The sequence below is a fragment of the Microcaecilia unicolor genome, chromosome 14, assembly GCF_901765095.1.
Source record: "Microcaecilia unicolor chromosome 14, aMicUni1.1, whole genome shotgun sequence".
NCBI classification, from domain to species: Eukaryota; Metazoa; Chordata; class Amphibia; order Gymnophiona; family Siphonopidae; genus Microcaecilia; species Microcaecilia unicolor.
Window position 1 is genome coordinate 52,198,856 of NC_044044.1, and position 19,742 is coordinate 52,218,597.

The window sequence follows — 19,742 nt, forward strand, 5'->3', positions numbered from 1 at the left end:
AGCGGTTTTCCTAGCCCTTCTGGCCTTCTGCAAGATTCTGGAGGGTCAGTCTGTTCAGGTTCTTTCGGACAACACCACGATGGTGACTTACATCAACCGTCGGGGAGGCACTCAGTGCAGAGCTCTAGCGACGGAGGCGGCCCAGATTCTCGACTGATCCGAGCGCCATCTGCTTCTGTTATCGGTGGCTCATATTGCCGGTCAAGACAACGTGCAGGCCGATTTCCTCAGCAGACATCAGGTCGACCCGGCAGAGGAAGTTTTTCTTCAGATTTGTGCCAAATGGGGCACTCCGCGGTTAGGTCTCATGGTGTCAGGATCGAACGCCAAGGTTGATCAATTTTTCAGCAGAAGAAGAGATTCTTGCTCGGCAGGGATGGGTACTCTCTCTCAACCGTGGCCTCTAGATCTCCTTTATGTGTTTCCTCCTTGGCCCTTAATAGGCTGGGTTCTTCTTCGCATTCATCTCCATCACGGAAGAGTGATTCTGGTGGCTCCAGTTTGGCCGAGGCGCCCGTGGTATGCGGATCTCCAGCGAATGTTGGTGGCAACTCCGTTTCGATTGCCTCTTCTGCCGGGTCTGTTACATCAGGGGCCAGTGGCTATGGAAGATCCCTCCTGCTTGGTCTTACGGCCTGGCTATTGAGAGGGCAAAGTTAAGAAAAAAGGGTTATTCTAACAAGGTTATTGCTACTCTTTTGCAGGCTCGCAAGCGTTCCACTTCTGCTGCCTATGCGCGTGTTTGGCGCACCTTTGAGGCATGGTGTGCTAAGGGATCTTCTTCGCTGATGTTCGCTTCCATCTCGCAGTTGTTGGACTTTCTTCAGGATGGCTTACAGAAGGGTTCCCTTCGGGTTCAAGTGGCCGTGTTGGCTTGTTTTCGTGGGAGAGTGGCCGGTTTTTCTCTAGCTGCTCATCTGGATATTGTCCGGTTTCTAAGGGGGGCTTTACATCTTCGCCCTCCTCTATGGGCGCCGTGTCCATCTTGTGTCATCAGCAAATTTAATTACCTCACTTCCATATCTAGGTCATTTATAAATATGTTAAAAAGCAGCGTTCCCAGCACAGACCCCTGGGGAACCCCACTAACTACTCTTCTCCATTAAGAATAATTACCATTTAACCCAACTCTCTGTTTTCTATCTTTTAACCAGTTTTTAATCCACAATAGAACACTACCTCCTATCCCATGACTCTCCAATTTCCTCTGGAGTCTTTCATGAGGTACTTTGTCAAACGCCTTCTGAAAATCCAGATACACAATATCAACCGGCTCACCGTTATCCACATGTTTGTTCACCCCTTCAAAGAAATGTAATAATAGATTGGGGAGGCAAGATTTCCCTTCACTAAATCCATGTTGACTTTGTCTCATTAATTCATGCTTTTGAATATGCTCTGTAATTTTGTTCTTTATAATAGTCTCTACCATTTTGCCCGGCATTGACGTCAGACTCACCGGTCTGTAATTTCCTAGATCTCCTCTGGAACCTTTTTTTAAAAATTGGCGTTACATTGGCCACCCTCCAATCTTCCGGTACCAATTGGTCCCAGCCTCATTACTAGATTCCCAACAGTGGTAGGATCAAACATCATTTCTCTGACGTCCAATGACCTCAGGGTCAGTCCTCTGGGCCATAAACCCAATGGGAGACTGGGAATCACAACTCAGAACACACACTTACACAACAATAATTCCCTCTTCCCCCACCCTGCATAAAAGGAGAAACATTAATTTCTGTCTGCATTTATTATAATTAATGCACATGTTCATTCTCTAACAAAATAAAACTGTGACTCAGCAAAACCATTTCAATCCTTTGAATATATTTATTTATTATTTATTATTGTACACCGCCTAGAACTATTTTGGTTAAGGAGAATACAAATGTCAAAATTAATTTAAATTAAATTAAATTATTCTGTAATAGTAGGAAACCAAATCATTAAAAAACAGCTTTAAGGAGGGTTAGACTTGTAATTCCTTATTTTCTGAACCCTGCACGTCATCATCGCCTCTCTCCCTATGCACTTTCTCTGTGCAGAGATAGGGTCTGTGTCTCTCAGTGCTCAGGGCTGGGATCACAGTCTCCCTGTACTCAAGGCTGGGTTTGAGGGTCTCCTGATGGCCAGGGCTGAGTCTGGGATCTCCCTGTGCTCAGAGTTAGGATCTGGTTCTCCCAGTGCTCAGGGCTGAGATCAGGGTTTCCCTGGAATTGGGGCAGAGATCAGGACCTTCCTGTGCTCATGGCTGGAATTGGGGTCTCCCTGTGCTCAGGACTGGGATCAGGGACTCCCTGCTTTCAGGCTCAGAGCAGGGTCTCCCTGTTCTTAGGGCTGAAATCAGGGTCTCCCTATGCTCACGGCTGGGATCAGGGTCTCCCTGTGCTCACAGTTGAGATCTGGGTCTCCCTTTGCTCACAACTAGAATTGGGGTCTTCCTGTGCTCAGGACTGGGATCGGGGTCTCCTTGTGCTCATGATTGGGATCAGTCTCTTCCTGTTCTTCAGACTGAAATCAGGGTCTCCTTGTGTTCAGGCTGGGGTCAGGGTCTTGTAGGGTTAATAACCCTGCCACTATAACTAGAGTATTACAAAGATTGTCCATACAATGCTGTGAAGCTGCCCCTACAGTGCCTATGCAGTAAGAAAGCAAAGACTTTGGCTATATTTTAAACATCCCCAAGCCTGCTAAAGAAGATATCTGTGACCCTATTAACATTGCAAAATACAGAAGAATGTGGATCATGTAGAAGGCTCTCAGACACACTGACCCCAAGTCTGCTTAGAACCCTGAATTCCAAGAAATGCATCCAGATTGACATCAAAAGACATTATGGTGGTTTTTCAAGCCATAACATACAGGGCACAGCCAATTACCTATCACAAAGTGGTCCCTCAATCATCGAAGACAACACTGATGCCAAAATAATGTGAAAGGCACCTGCCTATCACTATAAGGGTTTATCTTTGCTATTCTTATTTCATCATCTCACCTGAGCACTTCGTATCAATATCACATCGACCAGCCAATGCTGGAACACCTACAGCTGTTCCCAAGGGAAAAGAAACTCGCAGGTGGTATGAGTGTAATCACTTCCTTCGGGTAACGAATTGAAATCATGCAATTGTGTCGCGGTGTGTGTTCATTCCAATATCCGACAGTGGTCAATTTAAAGCTACAGTTCTAATTTTATTCTGCTGCAATATATATGTCACTTATTTCCAGATTATTTCTGACTTTATACATTTAAATAGCTCTTATTCTTCATGTAAATACATACATACATAAGTGCAATAAGTATTGCCATGCTGGGTCAGACCAATGGTCCATCAAGCCCAGCATCCTGCTTCCAACATTGGCCAATCCAGGTCACAAGTACCTGGCAAGATCCTCAAACAGTACATGTTTCTATTATTACCAGTTTTGTGTTGTTTATCAGCAAAAGGAGTCAGAACTCAGATCTACCAAGTAGGAAGTGTGATTTCAATACAATAATTCCAAAGTGCTTTACAAAATTTGATTTGCACATCTGTCTACCACTAGGTGGTGAATTACTGGTTTACCCCTACAGTCTCCCTGTGCTCAGGGCTGGGATCTGGAGTCTCCCTGTGCTCAGAATTGGGATTGGAGCCCCCCTCTGCTCAGGGCTGGGATCAGGGACTCCCTGTGCTTAGGATTGGGATCCCTCTGTGGTCAGGACTGGGAGGATCTCCTTGTGCTCAGGGCTGGGGGTTCACAATCTCCCATTGTTCAGGGCTTCCTTGTGCTCTGGCCTGGGATCGGGGTCTCCCTGTGTTTAGGATTGGGAATGGGAGTATGGATCTCCTTGTGCTAAGGGCTGAGGGTTCACAGTCTCCCATTGTTCAGAGCTGACATCAGGGCCTCCTTGTGCCCCGGCCTGGGCTCGGGGTCTCCCTGTGCTCAGTGCTGGGATTGGAATCTCAGGGTCTCCCTATGCTCAGGGCTGCCTCTGGATTCTCTCTTCTCTCTAGATCCCTGTTTACTCTCGCTTTCTGGAGCTACCTCTCTCTGCTCTGCCTTTTTTGGAAACAATGCAGCAAACGCTGGAGCCGGTTGCAGTAGGCTGCCCGCAGCTGTCACTCAGCCCGTCCGAGCTCCGGCTCCAGGGAGATGCTATAAAGGGAGAGAGAGCAAAGGAGGAAAGCGAGAGCTGGATTGAAGGAGAGAGAGAGAGTCTGCACTCAGGGAAAGTCAGAGAAAAAGGATCAGACACCTGAGAAGGAGATCGGAGCCTCCGTGACCTGCACAGCAATTAGAGCCTGGCACCATGAGTGAGGTGAGGGTTGGGGTTTTCTTTTTTGATTTGTGGTCCTCCTGGGTTGTTATCCCTTCCCCAGTGCTCACCCTGGTAAGGTTACTCAAGGATGAATAACGGGGATCTGACGGGTTTGAGATGCAAAGCACCTAGTAAAATGGGAAGGGGGTAACTTAAACTGAAAACATGTTAACGGAGGGAAAAGATTAGGAAAGAGAGAGAGGGGGGGGAGGCTGATTTTTCAGAAATCTGCAGAGGTAATGGGATAACTGGTTCGACTCCCTGACTTTACACTTTTTACCCCAAAGCATTTTGACTTCCTTGTATCACTTGAACAGGAGCTGCATGTGCCCAAAGTTAATTCAGCTTGTTATATTTGCTCTCAATTTAAATCTAAAGTTTGAAGGAAAGAAAAATGGGGGAAAGATCAAGCAGTAACTTGGTGAGAAGGGTGGAGGAAGGTGAGACAGATTCTGCTAAAATCAGTTGCCTGGGTCAAGACTTTGGTGATGGGGCCAAAGTCCTACAATTATAAAATGTGGAATTTTTTAAATTTTGCTTTTTGTTGTTGTTTTCCCTTTGGTGGTGGCAGTGGGATTGGGAAAAGGGGCTTGCTGATGGGAATAATGGGAGAGGAGAACAGGGGACAGAGGGACTGGGATAGAGAAGTATGTGTGTGGGGGGAGGGGGCATCAGAAAAAAAATGATTTTTACAGCTGCAGCCTCAGTAAAAGAATTGGTCCAAAACCCAGATACTAATTTCATGAACATTTCAGTGGACATGATGCAACCAGATTTCTGTACTACAGTACAGTCTCGATTATCCAACCTTCGCTGATCTGACCATCTGGCATATCCAACAGACCCCCCGGTGATGTCATGTGGCATCTCTTTCCATTTCCGAACCCTGGATCCCACTTTTACCAGCATTTTGAGCTGGGACCCTGCTTTTACTGCCTTTGTTTCTGCATTGTTTGAGGAGTTCCCATTGTTTTCCATATTATCTGACTTTTCATTTATCCAATAACAGGTTGGTCCCGTTTAGTTTGGATAATTGAGACTTTACTGTATATGATTCTTGTCTTTCAGTATTTTATTTATTTACATCAGCAATAGAGGGATAAAATGAAAGGCCCCAAAATATTTCTTGAATCTAAAAGGATTGGGAGGGGAGGTCTGTATCTGATGTGGCCATCGTTCTCAGTGCTGGTGCCCATGCCCCCCTACCCACCCACCCACCCACCCACCAGGCTCTGCCTGCTCCACAGTGGAAAAGCTGCATTAGCTATGTGGTCTCAAAAGCTGATGTGAATCGTCCTTTCTGGGTAATTCTTGTGTGGCCCCATAAGAAGTGGGATAGTATTGGATGCCAAGTTCTGTCTCTTTATTTTTGCATTAATTGAACAGCAAAGAGCCGGTGAGTATCTTGAAAGGACCGAAAGCTATGTTTTATGGATTTTTCTATGGCAATAAGTGGAAGAGAATAGGGAATGCCAGGAGATGCAGGATAGGAATTCTTTCCCTAAGAGACTTATCTCAATAGGACACTAAAGGAAGCCTCAGATCTTTAGAGCACAGGAAATGTATGTGCTAAGACTTAAAAGCTAAGTCAAACTTGGCGGTGAGGAAAAGGGTAGGAGACTGGATAGAAATAAGCAATGAACCTCAGCTCAGACTCTGGACTACCAATTTCCTATCTATGTTCCCTAAAAAGTATATCCTCCTGAACTGGATGCACTATGCCGGGTGAGGTCTCAACAGAGACCTGTACAGAGACATTATCACCTTTCCCCCCCCCCCCCCCCACTGGTAGTTACTCCCTCTATACATCCCAGCATCCCTCTGACTGTCCATCACCTTGATGTACTATTAGCAGATATGATCCCTCAAAAGTGTCTGTCTAGCTTTGTGCATATCAGCATCTCACCCATCATGTACCACTCCCTTGGATATCTGCATACTGGGTATATGACCCTGCATTTGGTAGGCATTGAAACTTGACTGTCAAGCACTCAAGTGTTCAGGGTTTCTCAGTCTACTCTCTCAGCAGCATCCTCGCTCTTGCAGAAATTTGTATTCTCTGCAAAAAGGCAATCATTTGCAGATCCTTTGCAGTACCCTTTGTAAAGCTATGGAACTGAACTGACTCTTGAGGCACCCTACTAATCACCCTCCTCTCCAATCAGTGTCATTTATCACTCTCCTCTGTTGTAGGAAGAGATTATACTGTTCAAGGATAAAAGCTTATTGAAACATTTTAGTTTTTCATTCATGTATGAAAACAGACAGTAAAAGTGAATTTTGTGTGTCAGGAGAAAGTTGGCTTCAGAGGTGAGGAGGAAGGATAGTAAAGGCACTTTAGCAGCAGAGCTATGGGTCGGGGTCTCCTTGTGCTCAGAGCTAGGGGTGTTCCTACGCTCAGATGTGGATCCAGGTCTCTCTCTGCTTCTCTCTGTTTCCAGTTTCTGACATCCTTTCAGCCTATGCAGTGCTGCCTTCCTGTCACACCTTCCTTCACCTGCTCAGAGGAAGGATCTAATGGACACAGACTTCAAATAAAAACAAGGCCCAGCACCTCAAAATGATGGGAATGGGCAACAAAGCAGGGCTTACTTACTAAAGGGTGTTTATTGCATGGCGGAAGGTGACAGTAATGTTCTGAAGTTTTCTTTATGAAGAATGATTTAATATATGTAAGTGTATTTGAATGCATAGCTCAACAGGAGCAGGTCACTTCTGTTCAGCACCATTCTCTGGACAGCTCCTGTGACAGACAGACAAACAAACCATATTGTAAACAGCACCATCCTAAATTTCTCATACATTTTTAACAGAACACACACAGTTCTTACCAATGTTTCAGTCCTACATGCGTTTTCTTTATTACAGCAGACAGAAAGGGCTTCAGGAGGTCTATAAAATCCTGACTGGTGTTGAACAGGTAAAAGTGAATCAATTTTTCACTCTTTTAAAAAGTACAAAGACCAATGGACACTCAATGAAATTACAGGGAAATACTTTTAAAACAAATAGGATGATTTTTTTCCCACTCAAACAATAGTTAAGCTCTCAAACTTGCTTATGGAGGATGTGGTAATAGCGGTCAGCTACCTAGGTTTAAAAAGGTTTGGACAAGTTTCTGGAGGAAAAGTCCATAGTCTGTTATTGAGATGGACATGGGGAAGCCACTGCTTGCCCTGGAATTGGTAGCATGGAATGTTACTATTAATTGGGTTTCTGTCAGGTACCTGTGACCTGGATTGGCCCCTGTTGGAAGCAGGATACTGGACTAGATGGACCACTGGTCTGACCCAGTATTGCTATTCTTATGCTCTTATGCAGTGGCATTCCTAGGGGGGCTGACACCTGGGGCGGATCGCCGATGCACCCTGCCCCCCGGGTGCAGCACCCCCCGGAACAGCGTGACGCCCCCCTGGCAAAAGAACCCCCGATCCCCGGTGAAAGACCCCCCGGGTGCACGCCGCTGGGTGCCACGCGCCTGCCGGCTCTTTGTTTTCATGCTCCCTCTGCCCTGGAACAGGAAGTAACCTGTTCCAGGGCAAAGGGAGCATGAAAATGAAGAGCTGACAGGTGCGCGGCACCCCCCCAGCAGCATGCACCTGGGGCGGACCGCCCCCACCGCCCCCCCTTGGTACGCCACTGCTCTTATGTTCCGTCTCTTTAAAGTGCAGGGCTCCATAAACATGGGAGGCTTCTCAGTTATCCTTTACTTCCCATCCCAAGCGGGCTGCCTGTAGAAAGGCTGTGGAGGCCATATTGGTGCTGACGAAGGCATAAGACAAGCAAGGAGGAGCCTTATAAGTGAGGAGGGCTGAATAGGGTGTCCTTTAGTGCAGTGGCTACAGAAGATGGGTTGAAACTGGATGGACCTGTGGGTCTTTAGTTGTCAGCTGATTCTGTGTTTCTGACTGTGATGAGGGCCCTGTGTTGAAATTCTGGAGTGATTTCTCTTTACAGAGTCTGACTGATAGGTTTGTCTGCAAGCTTCAGGCTCCAGGTCTTCAGTGACAGGCTGAGCCAGGCCTGGTTTTACCTCCACTGCCGCTGGGACTTGAAGTTCCAAAATCTCAAACAAAGCTTGGTCTGACACCTATCAAGTGACCTTATAGATTAATTTTCTACAACACTTATGTGGCTTTTCTTTACTTTAAGTCTTAGAATCATTGTGCTTTTTATTGTACTGCACTCATATCCTGGATCACCCTTCTGACCTCAGTTTGGTTAGAATTCTCTTTTTAAAAACAATTTAAGATTGTATTGGACCCCACTTTTGTTTAATAAGGCTTTTGATTCAGTGTGGCAACAAATTAGACTACTAGTTAATGTTTGAAATCTAGTTCTGCTGTAACAGATTCATGGAATGGTTAGTATTTCTTGCCTTTTCAAGTTTCCCTTTCCTAATAAATAAATGGTGTTCTTTCTATTCTGTTTTAGTCTGTACGCTGCCTTGTTAACATGGTCAGGAAAGGCGATATAGTAAATTCAATAAACCATAAACCCTTTCACCTCCCCCCCACCTGGCCTAACAGCTGGGGTCTGTTTCACAGTTGGAGAAAGCCTGATCCATTTGTGAAACCTTCATGCCAGGGCTTCCCAAACCATACCGGCCGGGGCTGCAGTGTGTGCAAGTTGAGATCCTGAAAACGCAACTGTGAGGTCTCCAGGAGAAGTTCTGAAACCACAGCTCCATACAATACAAAAACAAAGCAGACAAAAAAATTGCAGGGAGGGGGAAAAAAAGACAACGTGCTAAGTAGTCCGAAAATTTTGAAATGTACACTTTTACTTTTTCCTAATGTTTTTCCTGGAGCTCTTGTTGGCCTGAGAGCTGGTGTTATTTCAAGAAGGCTGCACACCTCACTTTCAAACACAACTGGAACCTGCAAAGATTTGCTCCTTCCTGCTGGCTGGATGTGTTAGTGACCAGATGCTCACTGACTCAGAATACAGGCTGTCCCCTTTGCAAAAGCTTCATCAAACACCACCATGATGGGGGGGGGGAAAGCAACTTTAGTTGGGCAGATACAGGAAATTCTGGGGGGAGCTTTTTCCTCTCTGCTAGGCTGGAGGGAGCTCTAAATATTTCAAGGTCAACACTGCTGATGAAGGATGCTCACAAGATCTACAAATGTGCGATAAATGTAACATTTCTTGGGTCAGGACGGAGTGGTTTTTTCAGGCTGTGCCCGTTCTTGTTCGTAAAACGTTTTCGAAAAGGACACCGTCAAATGTATTTGCTGTAATAATTTTCTAGGATAAATAATAGGTATGGGGTCAGTAGGGGGAGGGGGCTTCCACTTTGCTTCAACGGGGAAAAAGAAACGTGTTCAAAAATGTTCCAGAGATAAAAGGTCAGGAATCTGTCATGACTTGGCAGAAAATGTAGTAGATATAATTTGGAACAGAAGAGCCATTATTGTAACCAGATACCCTTTCTCTGTGCTAGACTGACAGAAAAGTGGGTGTACCTAATCTTAGTGTGTGGGGTTCTCCGATGAATCCATGAGAGCACTCCTGTAGCTGAGATAGCGAAAGGAAGCCAGGGGTGTCCTGCTTGGAACCTGAAGACCCCTTGCTGGACTACTTGCCACTTAGGAATGTGAAATGCTTCTACCAGAACTGTCTTAGTTATCTGGTGTTATAATGCCTGTCAGGTTACAGCTATAACTAATTATCATTATTCTCACAAGGGCAAATGTATTATTCTATGTATGGCCAGATTTTTAAAAAACAGGACAACCGTGTGTCCTGATTATGTGCAGCAAGACATAGGTCAGTTCCTTAAAAAGCAGGTTTCTTGGCTTGTGATAATATCAAGGGCTTCGTAGCCAACAGGTACCAGTGTGTGTGTGTGGAAGGTCATTTGTTTTACTTGTAGAGCGACCTGGCAGTGCTCTTCTGCTAATTCGTGCTGGAATCTGGTGCCCCGTCTTTGTGTGCACTCCCTGTGCATTTCCCCCCTTATTTATATCACTGGCTTTCCGCAAAACATGTCCCATTGAGTCCTTTGCAATGACCTCCCTGGAATCACATTGCCTGGCAGTGGCTCCCCTCAGAATCCTACAACCATGAACCCTTACTCTGACCATTAACATGTCACTTTTCTCCCCCCCCCCCCCCACCGTGGCTCTGAACATTGTCTTCATAGCACCAGCCAAAACGTGTGTGTGTGTGTGTGTGTTGCTCCCCTCTCTAGCTTGTGTATTCTGAACACTGACAATGCTGTCACCATGTCACCAACAAATATGAATGTGTTTTGATTCTGTTCAGCATGCAGATCCAGAGCGATGCAGCTGCTTTGCAGATCTGGCTTTGGGGGAGGAGGTTGCTGCTGGCCCATGGCCAGCCATAGGAGAGCTTCAGCCCGACACATGTTTCTGCAGTTCTGTGGCAATGCGATGGTACACTGGGATTTAAAAGCCGAGTCCATCAGGCAGAGCTGTCAATGTGCACAGGTGGAAGCGCTGTAACAGTTACCACTTGTAAGCTATTATGCACCTCTCCCCCAATATGCTTCATTCTTAACCACTGTAACCCCATAGGCCAGGATAATTGCCTGATCCACACCTGTACCCAGCACAGCTGGAGATGGCTGCAGTGAGAGAGAGAGAGAGAGGGAGGGGGGGGGGGGGGAGAGAGTTGCTTGAGCAAACTTGGCATTTCCCCGAGTCTCTGACCAATATGTACATGGTATGTGAGGCTAAGTAACTGGAACGGAGACAGGAAAAATTTCCATTCACATTTCTAAATTTATTTTGGTGATTATTTGAGCTTGTGAAACTCAAGATTAGAGACAGGCAGGAGTGGAGGAGTGGCCTAGTGGTTAGGGTGGTGGACTCTGGTCCTGGGGAACTGAGTTTGATTCCCACTTCAGGCACAGGCAGCTCCTTGTGACTCTGGGCAAGTCACTTAACCCTCCATTGCCCCATGTAAGCCGCATTGAGCCTGCCATGAGTGGGAAAGCGCGGGGTACAAATGTAACAAATAAATAAATAAATACACAGGGTTCTGTGTTAAGTTCTGCATTTCTGAGGCTCTGTCAGTGCACCTCATTCCTGCCCTGCCTCACAGATGGTGCCCTACCTGGTTTGGGGAGGTCAGGCCTCCCCAAAAACTTGCCCGAGAGCCCTGACCACCAGTGATGCTCCTGAAGTATTTCTGGGAATAGGTGAAGGAGTAGAAGGCAGATTTGGGGTGCTAAGTAAGGTGAAGTTGACTTAACAGCTGATGGTGTATCTTACCTATCACCCAAGAGCACAGCTGCTGACTCTGACCCTTGTGGTTGTGGCAGCATGTGGTGATGGGGGCTGTGGCAGGAACATAACATAAGCGTTGCCATACTGGAACAGACCGAAGGTCCATCAAGACTAGTATCCTGTTTCCAACAGTAGCCAACCCAGGTCACAAGTACCTGACAAGATCTCAAAAGAGTAAAACAGATTTTATGCTGCTTATCCTAGAAATAAGCAGTGGATTTTCCCCAAGTCCATCTTAATAATGGCTTATGGACTTTTCTTGAGCCAAACCATTTTTAAACCCTGCTAAGCTAACTGCTTTTACCACATTCTCTGGTTTCCAGAGTTTAATTACAGATAGAGTGAAGAAATATTTTCTCCAATTTGTTTTAAATGTACTACTTAGTAGCTTCATTGTGTGCCCCCTAGTCCTAGTATTTTTTTTAATTTACCAGAAGTCTTTATTAGTCACATCAAAATTCCAGTACAATGGATACTACTCATTCAATAACAACTTACTTCTAACATTAGAAATCTAACAAAGTAGCCTCTACGAGGACTCCAGGCAAATACCTCTACGCACCTTAACAACAACAAGAATTTAGATTCCAATGAGAGCTCAAGACTTGACCCCATTTTTAAAAAGATTTTATAAAATCCAAACCCCATCTCCCCCCACCCCCACCCATCCCCTACCCAAACTCCCACCTCTAAGCCTCCCCCCCCCCGCATGCGTAACGTTTCAAAAAGGGCTTCCATATTGCCTCCCATTTCGCCTCCGTGTGGCCTCGAACTGCTCGAACCCTCTCCATTTCACAGATGAACCAGAGTTTATTTAGTCATTTCGTCAAAGGTGGGACCGCCCTGGATTTCCAATGCCCAGCGAGCACTACTCTCGCCGCCACCATTGCTTGCCTGACTAGCAACGCCTGCGCCTCAGTAAGGCCTGGAGGTTTCTTAGTGAATATAAAAAACTCAGGGGACCACTTACTAGGTCTTTGGATCCAATGCTGCAACCTACATTGTATGGCTTTCCAATATGCCCTGATTTTAATGCAGACCCACCAAATATGCCCTATCGTACCCTTTTGACCACAGCCACGCCAACACTCTGATGAAATTCCAGGAAACATATGATGACGCCTAGCCGGAGTCAAATACCATTGGTAGAGCACTTTTACCACATTCTCCTGAAATGGTACAAAAATAGAGATTTTAGACCAATTATTCTCAAAAAGGGACCAATCGCCTTCATCTATAACCACCCCTAGTTCCTTGTGCCACCTCTCCCTATGATCATGATTGGGACCCAATTGGCCACGCAAAAAGGAATACAAACATGTGATAAGACCCCTTGTAGTTTTGGAATCCACGCAGAGGTCCTCCAGGAACGTATTCTCCCTCCCTATAGTAGCCCAAATGTCCTTTGAGGTAAGAAAATGCCGCAACTGAGAGTATGCAAACAACTCATTAGACCCCAAGAGACCAAACCCAGAGACCCCCACTGATAAAAAGGCCCCGGAGAGACACCAGGAATAAAGAGTGGGTTGTTCGCTATCGCGACAACTTGGATAACACTGCTTCCGGCCTATCGAATAGTCCATCCCAATAAAATAATGTGGAATAGATCGAAGGACACAAACCCATTTCCAAAGACCGATGCATACTTGGAAACCACATCATTGCCTGAAGTGGACGAGAACCAACCTCAGCTTCCTCTAACTTCGCCCATAACTTATGTGATTGATCATGATACCACTCAAAAGCCGCTCACGCTTGAGCCACCCTATAATACCACACAACATTCGGGATACCAAGACCCCCCCCCCTTCCTCCAATCCTTATATAATAAAGCTCTTGGCAATCGAGGACGCTTATTAGCCCAAATAAATCGAACCAATTTATTTTGCACTCCCGAGAGGAACCCCTAGATACCATAATTGGAAGAACTTGGAAGAGGTACATCAAACGTAGCATGATATTCATCTTCAATACTGCAATTCTACCCAGCCAAGACAAATCGGTCATATCCCACTTCTCTAAGTCCCTGTAGATAGCCCTCAAAAGGGGTGGATAATTAGCTAAAAACAACTCAGATATATTATGGGTAATCGTGACCCCCAAATAGGCTATGCCCTTCGTTATCCATTTAAAAGAGAAAGACTCCTGAAGTGACTCCAAGACCGGACGGGTGATGCCAGTCGCTAGAGCCTCTGACTCACATTTAACTTGAAACCTGAAACTGCTGAGTATAACAACAGTCCTTTCATCAGGTTAGGTAGTGAAATTAATGGTTTTGTCAAAGATAGAAGCACATCGTCTGCAAAAAGTGCTAGCTTATATTCCCTGTTACCAACCTGAATACCTGTTATGTCCGGATCTGACCAAATGTACATTGCAAGGGGCTCCATAACCAAAGCAAACAACAATGGCGATAAAGGGCATCCCTGTCGAGTGCCATGGGACAAAGAAAACATCGTTGAATTACCCCCATTTACCCGAACACATGCCCTTGGTGCAGTATATAAAGCCTTTATCCATTTACAAAAACCTGATCCAATTCTGAAACGATCCAACACTTGAAACATGAAAGGCCAATGTACTCTGTCAAATGCCTTTTCAGCATCTAATTCCAGTAAACAAACAGGAAGATTCCATTTCTTTGAAATGTGAATCAAATTAATCATTCGGCGAACATTGTCCATAGCTTGTCTATGAGGAATAAAGCACGTCTGATCTGAGTGAATCAACTGAGGCATAACTTTTGCAAGACGGTTGATCAAAACCTTTGCCAAAATTTTTATATCCGCATTTAATATCAAGATGGGACGATAAGAAGCACAAACAGTCGTATCCTAGCCCGGTTTGGAGATAACCGCTATCCAAGCCTCCATCATAGAAGAAGAGAACTCACTTTCCCTTAAGATCTCATTAATAATCTCAACCAAAATGGGAGCCAATTCCCCCTGAAATGTCTTGTAAAAGTCATTAGGTAGCCCGTCCAGACCCGGTGACTTCCCGGTTGGGAGAGCCTTTATCACCCCCAAAACCTCTTCTACTGTTACACGCCCCTCTAACGCTTCCCTCTGCGCGATTGTGAGAGTAGGGAAAGAGCATGCCGACAGAAATTTCTGTGTCGCGTCTGGATCTAAACAGGTGTCCGAGGTGTAGAGAGATTGGTAAAAAGACTGAAACTTTTCCCGTATCTGCTTTGATTTAGTTACCATCCTACCTTTTCCCTTCTCTTAATTTAAGAATAGTCCTATCAACCCTAGACTGCTTCAATTTAACTGCCAAGGCCCTACTCGGCTTATTACTAAAGACAAAGTGTGAGTACCTCTGCTGCTCTTGAAGGAACTTCAACTGGTCCGAGTAGATCTGGTCCAGCCTCAAACGAAGCGCCTGAATTTCCCTCAAGGTCTTAACAGAGTGAGAAGATTTATGTTCTTCTGATAAATGATTCAATTGTGTTAAACACTGAGCCACCTCAGCCCTTGCTTCCTAGCTCTAAAACTAGCCTTTTGAAGGAAGAAACCCTTCGATACCGCCTTTAACGTGTCCCAGACAACTCCCAAAGAGGGCACTGAGTCAACATTAAGCTCTAAGTAATTTTTAAGAACCTTTCTGTACCCTGCTAGGATTTCTTCTTCTTTTAGTAGAGGAGTGTGGTAGCCATGTTAGTCCACTCTTAAGGTTATCAATAGAAATCAAACAAAATAAAACATGGAAAAGAAAATAAGATGATACCTTTTTTATTGGACATAACTTAATACATTCCCATATCAAGAAATGTATTAAGTTATGTCCAATAAAAAAGGTATCATCTTATTTTCTTTTCCATGTTTTATTTTGTTTGATTTCTTCTTTTAGCAAAGTGGTATTTAAAGACCATCTTCTCTCCCTCTCCTCTCCACTAAGTGAAGGGAGACCAACCCAAATTGGTGCGTGATCCGAGATGGTCGGAGTACCAATATCTGATGACTATCCTCCATGGGTCAAAGATACATCCACAAAAATATAATCAATACGGGAATAAGTATTGTGAGAATGGGAGTAAAATAAATAATCCTGAACCCCCGGGTGGGAAACCCTCCACACGTCAGTTATACCCAGGTCCCCAACAAACTTGGCCAAAGATTGGGAAGGCGTAACATCCACTCCCAAAGGCGAACCAGATCTGTCCAACGCTGGATGCATTGTAGCATTGAAGTCCCCCCTTATTATAAATTTCCCCTGAGGGCAGGTAAGAAAATGTCCCACCAATTTAGTCAGGAATCCCTCCTGCGCTTCATTTGGACCATAGATCGAAGCCATTGTTACCCCCACTTCTCCGAATAGCACACTTAGTAGCAAAAATCGCCCATCCCTATCACGCTTTACTCTCACCACTTGAAACTGTAGCAATGAATGAAGCATTATAGCCACCCCCTGTTTCTTTGACCCATCTAGTGCAGATGCACAAAAAACATATGGGTATTGAGGATATGATAAAAAGTTTTCATGCTCTCTTTTCAAACGTGTCTCCTGGAGAAATACCACCTGAGGTTGAAAATGTGTTAGTTCTTTAAACAACTTCTGGCGTTTCTGCGGCGAGTTTAGACCCTTCACATTATAAGACAAAAATTTTAGGTCACTCATCATAACAAGACTCTGTCTGGCAAACACAAATTCCACGCTTCACATCTTGGGAGCACCCCCGCATCCCCAACCCCTTGCCACACAGCCGCACATAAACCCCCCTCACCCCCCCACTCGACATCTATCACCAGGCTAGTTTCCCCCCCTTGACATTCGTATTCCCCATCTAACCCCGCCTGGGAATACAGAAAGAAGCACATCACCCAAGTCCCAACAGCACCCAGTCCACGCACCCGCCACCCCCCCACCTGACACATATACACCCCCTTCCCACCTTACAAACTTACACCCATCCTTCCTCTCTAAGACCTCCCACATATGACCTAAAATTACTCGTAATTATTACAAGATAAGTAACGGTCAACTTCCTAGATAAATCAAAATTACTTTGAAAACTGCTTCTACTTTACTTAGTTAGTAGTCCACTAAATTTTTCAAGTGTCAATCCCAGCTTTCTTGGCTTTCCCCTCCACTCGCTTCCAACGCTGAACTTTTGCCCTGACACTCTGGATCGGATCAACCACTGGTGCTGCTGCAGAGGTCACTCCTGTATCCTGCAAAGTCTTCCACACCTCCGCAAGCGTACGATGCCGGTGCTACTTCCCCCTGCAGTAGAACACAGCGCGAAGGGGAAAGCCCATCTATAGGGGATCTGCTGAGCTAAAACCTCCAATGTGGGCTTCATTGCCCGCCGCTGATTTAAAGTATACTGAGACAAGTCTTGATATATTGTAATCCTGGCTTCATTGTATTCCAGCACAGGCGTCTGGCGCGCCTTATGCATTATTTCTTCCTTGACAGGAAAAGCGGCAATGCGCACAATTATGTCTCGCAGTCTATTAGCAGCTGGTTTTCCAAGCGCCCGATGCGGCCTCTCTATTACCATCTCCTCAGTACCCAGCAATTTGCCACAGATCACTTTTGCTATGGTAGAGACATCTTCCTTGTCCCCCACCTCAGGAACACCCCGCAGTCGGAGATTGTTCCTTCTCCCACGGTTTTCTAGATCGTCCATCTTGTATTGTAGGTCATCAAAAGCAGCAGTAATCTTATTTAAGCGCGATTCTGTGCTACTCAAAATGTCTTCGTGGCCCTCGACACGAGTCTCTAACTCTTCAACAAGACCTCCCAGCTCCCGGAGGTCCACACTAATGACGTCGATGCGATCTAATATTTCTTCTTTGGAGACTTTAATATATTCCCGTATGTCCGCCAACGTTTGAACCAAGTCCTTGGGAAAAGCCTGTACTTGCCCCGCGGAACCGACCTCCGCCGATGACATAGCTGAATCCGAGTCTGATTGTGCAGGGGAAACGTGGCAGCGCGGAGCCTTACCAGATGACTTGGCCGGCTGCCTCACGTTTTCCTTCCTTGCCACCGACATTTGCCCGATTCTTGCTGCTTAAACGAGACGGCGAACCCGCTGTGAGCTCAAACAGGGATAAACCCCCACTCTTCAAATCGGATGGAGGCTGATGCAACAGAGCTATGAAACTAGGCAGCCATTAGGCAGCGTGACGTCACTTCATCTCCTAGTCCTAGTATTTTTCGAAAGAGTAAAGGACTAGGGGGTATTTAAATTCTTGAAATATAGTAGGGAACAAAACAGCACTTTTCAAAAATGGAGAGGCTATAGAACTAAGGGCAAGATGCACTAAAGACTCGTTAAAGCCCTTTCCTTACCGATTCCCTTAGTGAATCGGTAATGAACGGGAATGCATCAAGGAATAGGAATGCAAATGAGCTGCTCGTTGTAGCTCACTTGCATTCTCTATTCTGCCGTTAAACAGTCGGCCAGTTGGCCGGTGGAGCATGCGCAGAGCAGCCAAGCGTTATGCTGGCTGCTCTGCGCATGCCAAACACGCCTCCCTGTGCCGCCCGAAGACGCCGCGCTGCTCACCCACTCCGATGTGGCTCGACAGAGGACAGTGCAGTTGAGGACGTCCATCCAAAAAAAACATCCATTTTGGCCGTCATTCCCTCCTGCAATAATAAAAACGTCTTTTTTGGCAGTGGCTCACTCAGCTGAGAGACCTGGAAGTCTCTGAGCCAATCACAGCGCGTTTAGCTCGGCTAAACGTGTTGTGATTGGCTCAGGGACTTCTAGGTCTCAGTAGACTGCACCGGGCATCAGTTATAACCTAAAGAGACAGAGGGGAGATAACATGCCTGGAGATGCAGGTACAACCCAGCACAGGCTGGTCTTTATTGGGATTTATTAACCACCCTTTGTGAAAAGATTCACCCAAAGTGGTGATCAGTAGATACAGCTCAGCATAAATCTGCTGTCATTTCCTATGTTACTTTTTCTGATTTCTCTCCACTTCAGTGCCTGCACACCTTTATCCCTCCAAAGGCCTTTTCACTTTTCTCTTTCCTTCTAATGCCTGTTCATCCCCCTACTACCAATTTCTGCTTCACCATTTACAATCTGCAGTTCCAAGCCAACCTGATCTAGCCTTTCTTCCCCTTATTTATCCCCATCACCTGGTCCTCCCTGCAGTGGCGATCCTAACCAGCAAGACACCCGGGGAGGATCGCCGATGCGCCCCCCCCCCCCGGTGAAATGACACCCCCCCCCGGTGCACACCGCTGGGGGGTGCCGCGGCGCGCGCCTGTCAGCTGAGTTCGCTAACTTCGCTGCAGCTCCCTCTGCCCCGGCCGGAACAGGAAGTAACCTGTTCCGGGACAGAGGGAGCTGCAGCGAAGTTAGCGAACTCAGCTGACAGGCGCGCGCCGCGGCACCCCCCAGCGGTGTGCACCCGGGGCGGACCGCCCCCACCGCCCCCCCTTGGTACGCCACTGCCTCCCTGTCATTTTTCTCTGCATCTTCTCTCAATGTCCTTCTATGCTCCCTCTCGCCTCATCGCCTTCCCTCTTTCACTTTCATCTTCTCTGCATCCTCTTTTATCAGCTGCCCTGCTCTTTCTTTCCCCTTCTCCTCTGCAGCTCCCTGTGACCCTTAGTCACTTAGCCCTCCATTGCCCCAGGTACAATATATAACTTTGATTGTTAGCCCATTAGGGACAGTGCAAAATACCTGTAATAGAAATTGTAAACCGCATAGTCGCCTCAGGGATCACTTGCAGCATACCAAGTGCTGAAAATAAATACAAATAAATCAATTCTCTTTTTATCACCTTCCCTGCTCTTTTTCTCCTCTCTCCCCATCACCTTCTCTGCTCTTTCTCTCCCCTGTCATCTTCTCTGTGTCCTCATTTTTTAAATCACTTGTTCTGCATCCTTTCTCCTTTTTCTTATCTCTACTTTCTCTCTCCTTCATCTTTGCTGGCTCTCTCCCTCCTGCCCTCTGTACAATACCAGAGGCCTGAGGCAGTGTTGAGAACCGGCTGTCTGGTAACAATACTTATTCTCCATCATGCTTCCTGTGACCCTCGCAACCCCACACAGATTACTTTGCCTTTGATGAAAAAATATTGTATACCCCCTAGTGGTGGAGTGGGTAATTACGACAAACAAATGAATAGATAAAAATAGATAGAAATCTCACGGTTTCAAGTAGGGTTCCCAAATAAGCTCCACACAGCCAAGGGATTTGACAAGAAAAA

At 46.0% G+C, this 19,742-nt stretch overlaps 1 protein-coding gene across 1 annotated transcript in view; it reads left to right on the top strand.

The window, feature by feature from the left end:
* The first annotated feature begins 4,175 nt into the window (after positions 1–4,175).
* PCP4L1 (Purkinje cell protein 4 like 1) overlaps positions 4,176–19,742 on the top strand; it is a 72,269-nt gene continuing 56,702 nt past the window's right edge. The window contains exon 1 of the mRNA XM_030188356.1: positions 4,176–4,300. Within this exon, the coding sequence (XP_030044216.1) occupies positions 4,292–4,300 (9 nt within the window). The 5' untranslated portion in view covers positions 4,176–4,291. The remainder of the gene's footprint in view (positions 4,301–19,742) is intronic.